General features: G+C 39.7%; 1 protein-coding gene across 1 annotated transcript in view; it reads right to left on the bottom strand.

Moving 5' to 3' along the window:
- Positions 1-9,158, bottom strand: part of ARID2 (AT-rich interaction domain 2) — a 204,165-nt gene that overhangs the window by 49,095 nt on the left and 145,912 nt on the right. Inside the window, exons 13-15 of the mRNA XM_019515774.1 lie at positions 8,281-8,415; positions 7,046-7,242; positions 3,835-6,692 (exon numbers count right to left, since the gene is read on the bottom strand). Coding sequence (XP_019371319.1) covers positions 3,835-6,692; positions 7,046-7,242; positions 8,281-8,415 — 3,190 coding nt within the window. The remainder of the gene's footprint in view (positions 1-3,834; positions 6,693-7,045; positions 7,243-8,280; positions 8,416-9,158) is intronic.

The following is a 9,158-nucleotide window of genomic DNA, read 5'->3' as shown; positions in this document are numbered from 1 at the left end:
TTTTATCACTTCCTGTTTTCACACATTTCTACTTCTATCTTGCTTTTGCTGCTCTTCAACTCACCCTTTCTCCTAGTAGCTGGTGAATGTGCTAATCTTTGTACATGGTATATAACCAATACCTTCCTTCTCCTATTCTTTCAGCTTCTTTCCCAGCCCATCCTAACTACTGTTCTCTAACTTAACTCTGATTTTCTCATTTAAAACAGCAACATACCAAGAAATGTTTGTGTAATGAAAGTAAGTAACCTCATAATCCTTCTTTAATTCTCATCTCATGTTATTTCCTCTCATTCATTGTGTCATCAACAGTAATGAAAAGATAACAGAGGACAGAGCACACACTAGACAGGTACTTGGCAGAGGTCTTGCTTCAACTGTTCCTTGTTTTGTTTAAAATTACTGAGATTAAACAGATTCTACAGTATTTTGATTTAAGTGAAGGAAATGTTTGTTTATGGGCTCAACATTGAAGCACACAGATAACATTTTACTGAAGTATTTTGGGGGTTTGGTTTTGGATAATACAGCATCTAAGAATACACCATTTGCAACTGTTTATTGCAGTGCATTTTACATGGAAAATGCCAAGTTCTAACCGACTTTGGATTTAAACGTCATTGCTGAACAAGAAAGATTTCTACACCTCCCTGCCTGTCTGCCATCTGACACCACCAGCGAAGGAATCCTGCCTTATCTGCACAACAAACAGCAACTCACAAAGACACTCTTATGGACCCAGAGGAACACACTTCCATCTTCAGCTTCCTCTGTGCAAAAATGAAGTGTATTTCCTACATACGGGGACTTTTTAACATCTTCAAACTTTCCCTGAGCCTGAGGAAGGGAACGTGAGCCTGAAAGTTTGCAGAAAAAGACAATTTTTTTGCAATTTTTAGAGTTGGTCTAATAAAAAGGTATTATCTATGAACCAAGTTTTGCATTTCTTTTCTTGGAACTACATTCAAGCAGGCAAAACAGCTGATAATCAGAACTGTACATATTCAGGCAATAACAATCTCCTGCCCATTGTCCTCGGTCCTCTCACAAAACTATTCTGAAACCCAACATTTACATCAGAGCTGTCCAACTTCTAAGTGGCCAGGGGTTGAACACCCCAGAGAAGCTGCTCACTCACAGGCCATACCAGGACAAGCCACAGGCCCCCCCAGACTGCACAGACTCCCTCCCAACCTGCTGCACAACATGCCCACCACCACTTGCATGCACACACTGTGCACTTGCATGGCTCCAGGATCAACCTCAGTTTTCCCTGCTGCACTGCCCCACCTCCTGGAGCAGGAGCAGGCAGCAAAAGCCAGAGAAAAGACAGGGAGAGACTTCTGGTATGAGTGAGGGAAGTGATGGGGAGAGCAGTGGCTGAGAAGAAACTCCGGGGCTGCAACTTAACCCCTCATGGGCCACTTGCAGCCTGCAGACCACCAGCCAGACAGCCCTGATTTCTGTCCGTAAGAAATATGCTGCTCATACTCTCAACATGAATTTGAGATGGGAGTTAAGTGTTTAAAATAATTTAACAGAACAATAGCATCTACTATTCAGCCTCTGTGCCAGGTACAATAGATTTCCAGTTGTAGTTGGTCCTGAGACAGTACCAAATCAAACAATTAGTTAGGGCTCATCATCAAAAACAGTGACCATTAAAACTACTGGTCTTCTTTCATAAACCTAAATATTTTAAGCAGCTAAAGACAGCCTGTAGACAGAAGGAAAAGGGTAAGCAGACAGAAGGCGACATTATTTGTTGACCGACTAAAATAACTCTCAACAGCTTCAGTGAAACCTGCATCTGCATCATTCCCTCAGCTGATAAACGCAGTTGCCAGCATAGTTGTGTGAATAGGTAAAGGACCACAACAGAAATACTGAGAATGTGACAAGGGAAAAAGGGGTGTTTTACCCATTTTTAAAAAATACCTCACAACTTTTTTTTGTTATGACAGGCATATGCTTAAATATACCATAGAGGGAAAAATTAAGTCATAGTCTTCTTACTCTTTCTTAACATTCTGAAAATGTCAAATTTAACTATTCTCAGAAATAATTCTTAATTCACATCAGTCAGTTGTCTAGAAAGTAAGTATGCTGTCACCTATTTTAGTGAAAAAAAAGACCCCAACAGTTCAATCACAAATATACAGCCTGTATCTGTATGAATTTAGCAAGGCTAGAGGAAAAAATCCAAACTGCACAACCCCTATAACACTATACAATGCATGATTTTCAGCTGATGAAAACATACCAGGGAAATTCTGACTAGTGAAGATGAGATGAACCTTAAGTTTGCTGCTCATAGATATTTTTTCCATCAAACAACTTCGATTCATACCAAAGATAAATAAAATGACCAAGGATTACATTATATAACTTATTTATACTTGCAAAATATATTTTCACAAACATGTTTTATGACTGTTAAAAAAATTATTTGCGTTTTTAGAGAGAGGTAAAAGACCTCTCTCTCCCTCAGGTAAGGAAGCCAAGGACTTATTATAATTGAATTGTGTTTTTAAAAAAGCAAAAAAAAGAAAAGCAACCCCCCCGCAAACAAAACATATGTCAGTGAAAAATCTAACATAGTGACAGAAAATAACGTCTGATTATTCAGGATGGTTTTAACTGGACTGTACTTACAGTTTAGTTTTGGGCCATAAAGGTCACATCAACTAAATCCTGAAAAGGATTTAGAAAAGAAAAGGACTGAACAAATACTTAATCTTGTCTCAAGTTATAAGAGCACTAACCCCTTAAGAATTTCCCTGGTTCTCTCATTACATTTTACCTGCCTCTTACCATATAAAAATCTGTTGATGCCATTACTTACTCTAATCCAAAATCTGAAAGAATTTTCTTTAAATCATTCTCAGAGTAAGTATTTTCTGTGCAAATACTTAACTAAAATGAATTTTAGAGATAGAACAATTTTGAACTGAGTAAATATGTGCTTAAAGTCATACAAAGAATGAACATATATTATGCTGGCATGAGGTCTGAGGAAGCTCATACTAAATGGTAAAGTAAATTTAGCCACAGAAAGAAACTAATGCCCTTTCAATTTGATGCATGTGAGAATGTGATGTATGAGACAGTTCTACCCACAGTGTCCACAAGGTATAACTGCCTGGAGTCAAAGGCTGTTAATACAACTACATCCTTTCTGACTAATGAATGAGCACTGTATTCTACTAACTGCTGCAGTGAAACATTTATGAGCTTATTATCTTTTAAGAATCTCCAAAGGCAAAAACTAACACACTTCAACAAGCTAGAAGACACTGACATGAAAAGCTTTAATACAATAGCTAGGTAAACAATCACTTGACATTCATGTATCAGAAATACAGTTATGAAACCTATAACATAGGTATGTATAAGAAGGCTATACAGAATACTACACAACTGAGATTATTACTTTATAGGATACTTATCCTCAGTGGTGGCGGCTAGATACGGGCAAATATTTTTAAGACTCCAAGATACAAGGAACTATGCTTTACTTTCCAAATAATAACACAATTTAATTTAGAGAACAGTGAGCACGTGCATTCTCCCATAATCCATTAGAGAGATGTAACCTATTAGATGTTAATCCTCTTCAATACATTTATACTATACTAATAAAACTGGCATCAAAAGCTGAATGAGAATCATCAGAAGAACTTAACTATGCAAGAATCCATGAACCATAACTTACAGTATTTAAAAATACTACATACAGGAGAATATCAGATTAGCAAATCTGCATTTTCACATATCTATTTCTTATATAAATATCATCTGATAAAATAAACATGAAAAAGTGTTGTTACCTACCTGTGTGACCATACTTTGTACATATGTTGCTGGATGCTGCTGCTTTTGCTGAACAGCACTTTCTATTGCTACTTTAGCTACAGTGCTTGGATCCGCTCCAGCTGGCACAGCAACCATAGTAGCACTGCAACCAGCATTGTTGGGGTCACTGATTGTAACAATTCTAACTCCTACTTTATTTGGAATTCCTGGAACAGTTTCCCTATCATTATCCTCTGCTGGCCTCTTTACAGTTTTGCATTCTGCTGTGCCATTAGTAGACCGAACTTCAGATGACAGGGTAGATTGGGACCCTCTGGATCCCGAGTGTGGAACTGTTATGATTTGATGCCCCTGTATAACAGAGGCTGTAGATTGTGGAGAGACAACTACACTTGGGCGTTGCTGAGGCACATCTGAATTCACACTTGAAGCTAGAGGTCCATTAGGTAAATCAGTATTGGTACCACTAAGTTGTTGGGGTAACAGTTTTGCAGACTCCTGTGTACCGCTTACAACAGGTGAACTATTCAAAGTTAATACAGGCCCATTAGAAATTCTTTCCCCTTGATCACCTTTGGCAGTATCTTGCTGTGTGGCATCCAAATTCCCTTGTTGTTCCACTGGAGATATCTCACCATTTCCTACATGATTGGAAGTTTTGTGATTTGGAATGTTTTTGCTCAAATGAGAACCATCACCTTTATCAAAATCACAGATTCCATTAACCAAGGGCTTCTTCAAATCACTTTTAATTTCCTGTGTGTCCATTTGCTCAAAGTTCTGCTTTCCAGGAGATCCATTCTCACCCAATTCTAATGATGGCCCATTACTGACTTGTAAGCACTGATTGGCCTCATTTTGAGCTTTCCCTGAGTTAGAAGGAGGTAGACTGGAGTCATTATACTTTCTCCCATTTAAAAGACTTCCCACCTGCATTTCATTTTCATTTGCATCTCCATTGCTGGCATTCACAGCTCCTCTTCGACAGGAGGGATTCTCCATTACTTCAATTTTACGTTCATGAATGTGTAAACCTGTTGCTTCCTTTGCTTCTTCCTCCTTTTGGCAAATTATTTTATCACCTTTGAATGGGGGAGCAGCAGCAGCACATGGTGATTGTCCAGCTGGAGGTGCTTGAGTAGTCGGAAGTGTTTGCACCTGTAGCCCAACTCCTGCCTGCGTTCCACTCACTGCAATTCCTGCTGGAGCAATGATCTGAGTTGCATTTCCCTGACTCACAGTTGCGGGAGCAAAACTAGTATTTGGCACAACAGTTATAGTAACTTGGTTGCCAGAAGTCCCTTGGAAAATAGTTGCTGGGCTATTTGAGATCAACTGGCCAGGCAATATTTGCAAATTAGAAATGGGTACTGTTTGTACTGCCCCTTGGGGCTGGATTGCACTCGGAACCAGCTGAACATTTTGCTGTCCAACTAGTAGCTGCTGAGCAGGAGACTGTCCTTGAACTCCAAAACTGGATGCTTGGTTATTGGCCACCTGATAAACCACCTGAGGGCTAGGAGCTCTTGCATTGTTAGGTGGAGGGATCTGTGGAGCTGGGAGTATAAGTTTACCACCTGGAGTTGAAGGGCCTCTTTTTGGAAGAAGCAGTTGTTTTATCAGACTAGATTCACCGGAGTTAGGCTGGCTGACTCCTGCGTTAGCTTGCTGTGGCTGAACCTGCATTTGTATCGGTTGCTGTTGCTGGACTTGTACCTGTTGCTGTGATGGTGCTGGTGAATGTTGCTGCTGTTGTTGTCTCTTTACAGACAGCATCTGGCTAACAGTAGGAGGGGGTCCTTGTGACTGAGTGGTAGATGTAGATGACATTACAGCAGGGACTTGGTTATTTGTAACTGGTCCAGGGGATGGTGAGGAAGACGGAGTTAAATTTGGCTGCCCAGTCAACTGGACAGTTTGACCAGGTGGAATAGAAGTTGGATTAGTAAGCACAATTTGGTGAATGGCTGGTGCATATGTTTGACCTTGTTGAGCTGGCTGGCTTACAATCACTACACTTTGTTGCGATGGTTGCTGCTGCTGCTGTTGCTGCATCGGCTGTTGTACCACAGTAGGAGGGACCTGCTGAGAAGGTAGAGGCTTTGGCGCAATATTCTGGAATCCTACCCTAGACGTTTGTGGATTTTGGACACCAGCAATAGTAACCATCTGCCCGGCTGCAACTTGGAAATTCTGTACTGTAGTGGCAGAAACAATATTGGACGCAGATGTCGTGACATACTGTTGGGGTGCTATGATGACTGTGTCCTGTTGCTGGTTACCAGCAGAAGATTGCTGAGATGAAGTCTGCACAGGTGACGATGTCGTGATTAACTGCTGACCCTGTGAAACTGCTGAAGTGCATGCTGGTATGTTCTGTACTCTGCCAAATATGTGACCCTGAGGTACAGCTTGTTGAATTACTGTAACAGGAGTGCCTGATGGTATCTGTCCTGGTACCACTGCGTGTAGTGGAGACTGTTGTTGAATTACAGGTTGGTGGTGAAGCAATGTCTGAGAACTGACAACAGTAACAGATGGCTGTGGTCCTGCACTGCTGTGATTTTGATTAGATGCTGCTCCTCCTACAGCAATAGTAACAGGAACCGCAGACTGGGGAACAGAGCTCTGTATTACCGTGGCCTTGACTACTTCACAGGAAATTGGAGCTTTATTTTGTATGACAGTCAGTGGAGAATTTTGTTGCTGCTGTGTGTGAACTGAAGGATTTTGTGGAATTCTTGAAATAGTCTGTGCTATAGTGTGAACACCTTGAATTGGAAAAGACATTTGTGTTGCTGTTAAATTTGAACACTGGTTATTAACTGTTGTCCTCTGAAAATGGTTTCCTACACTTTGTGGTCCATGCGGGATTCCTGTTAAACACAAAATAATCAAAAGTCTGAATTAAAAAAAAAAAACAAAGCTCAAATGTAAAACCATACAAATATACATAATATAAAGTCCAAACTTTCATTTTTTTTCCTTAGAGCAGTTTCTATGCTCAGCTATATTATATTTGAATCAGTAGTGGCAAAAGCAGTGGTTTGTCATGTGATTTGTGGACTTGGTGCGTCAGGTGTCAAACAGAAGGTAGTATTTGAGCAGGTAAAGCAATACTAACAGCAACTTGTCAAATTACTTTTCTCTCAATTTTACTTGGTTTAACCAGTTTCAGAATCAACACCAGCTATAAAAAATGCAAAACGTAAAATAGTAATAATAATACCTGCTGGTGAAGGAGACTGAGATACATCAGGAACAGAATCAATTCGGACGACAGGGGTAGAAGTTGGTTGCTGCTGATAGTACATCTGAATGGGAAGTGGTATAGCTCTCCTTTTTACTCCTACCACGTGTATATGTGCCTGTCCATTGTTGTTCGGATCCTCTACTCTCTTCACTGTGTGATTTGGAAAGACAGTTCTGCCAAACACAAACATACAGAAACATTAATAAAAGTAGTGACTCAATTTGTTTACACTCTTAGTTCCTTTATTTTTTTAACATTTGAGCTTTGTTCTATATGCAGAAAGGATGACTACAAATATATAAAAAGTAAAGAGCACAATACATAATCAAAATAGAGTATTAGCTGCCAACTAAGTTTAAGTCCAACAGCAAAACACTGTCTACCTAAATGCAAAAGTTAGAATCTAGGGATTATTCATGTTTAATCAGGTTTTGGAAGGAATAAACAATTATATGGTTTTAAGGGGTAAAGAGGGGGCACTTAACTGCATTTTCACATGCCTTATGATCTGCAGCAACTGCTTTTCTGTTTTCTCCTTTTCCTTGGTAAATTAAGCTAAATTACACTAATTTACCCCTGAATAAAATAGGTGGTAAATTACTGAAGCTTGGCTTCTATACATCACAGAATATTGAGCAGACAGACAAAATGGTTATAGCAAATTCAGCTGAACAGTGGAAAGTCTTCTTTCCATTTTAAAAGGTGTAATCATTAGGTTTGTCCCTCAAGAAAGAGTTATATATTTAACCTCTAGCAAAAATGGGAAGAATAGGGAATGTCTCTATTTTATTTTTCATAAGTGGAGTATTTTTCAATGGGTATTTAGTAGCCATAGCTGTGCCCGTTTCTGATGAAATCCAGTCTTTTCTGCATTTTCACAACGCGATGAGATACTCAGATACTCTTAGTTATCTCTCTGGGGACTGCCAGGTCCACCAGAATTAGCATTTTGGACAACAAAAGTGAAAAAAGATAACCCTCAACAGCTAAAGGAGAAATAAATAAACGGCCAAACACAAAGTGGTTGAAAGAAAACAATCAATTACTTTGAACTATAAAAATTTGTTTCACTTAAAATTCCAAATGCTAGAGGATCAGAGAAGTCTTTTAAACTCTTCTCAGAGTAGGTATTCCCTAAAGTATTTAAGTTGCAGAATAGCATTATGAGCCTAAAAGCTCTTGTTTATCTCTGTATAAACTTTTCACCATACCGAAGACATTTATAAAATCCAGTTGATGTCAGAATTCCACCTCGAGCTAATTTACTGCAGGTTGAGAGATATTCAGAGTACATTTCTGCTCGAGAGACTGAGCAATCTGAATTCACCTCAAAATGTGCATTCAACCTAAAAATGGAGAAATAAAACATGCTGTGAAATACAGTATAACATGGACATTCTTTTTTCAAGGATTGAAACACTTTTTTTGCCCAAGTAGAGAGTTTGGACTATATATAAAACCACTCCTAATTTAATATGCTGAAAATGACATTGTAATATACTGTCCCCACCAACACTCAGCCCATGCCATATGCTTTTATTATCACAGTATAAAGCTACAGCACAGAAGTAATGCATACAGAACCACTTACCCCAGGCATGAGTGGGAATGTCCCTTACTCTTCCTGAGGCACAGACAGCAATAGTATAGTACAGTGGTGCTCAAGCTTTTGGTCCTGCAGGCTAGATGAGTGGAAGGGAGCATATCCACAGGCTGGACTGAGCCCTGCGCAACAGGATAGTCCCATGCTGCCTCCACCTGGCCCTGCAAACTCATACTGGACACCCAATTTAGGATGCAGGACCTGGGGCTCCCCGCAGGTCTGAAAATTTGGCAGCAGGGAAATGGTGCCACTGCACACCAAATTTTCATACCCATGGGAAGCCCAGTGGGTTGGATGACTGTGTGAGGGACTGAATCTGGCCTGTGGGCCAGGGGTTGAGCGCTCCTAGTATGCATCTGACCTACAAAGTACAAAGCTATGGGGTTTTGAAGCATTACGTGGAGTTCGAAAGAAAAAATGGAAGGGTTCCAATAATTGGTGGATTTTGAAGTATTTAAATATAAGCTACTTTTTTCTAAATAATCA

The sequence above is a fragment of the Gavialis gangeticus genome, unplaced genomic scaffold (assembly GCF_001723915.1).
Source record: "Gavialis gangeticus isolate Ggan-Ray unplaced genomic scaffold, GavGan_comp1, whole genome shotgun sequence".
In the NCBI taxonomy this organism is placed as follows: Eukaryota; Metazoa; Chordata; order Crocodylia; family Gavialidae; genus Gavialis; species Gavialis gangeticus.
This window is presented reverse-complemented; position numbering and strand designations above follow the sequence as displayed.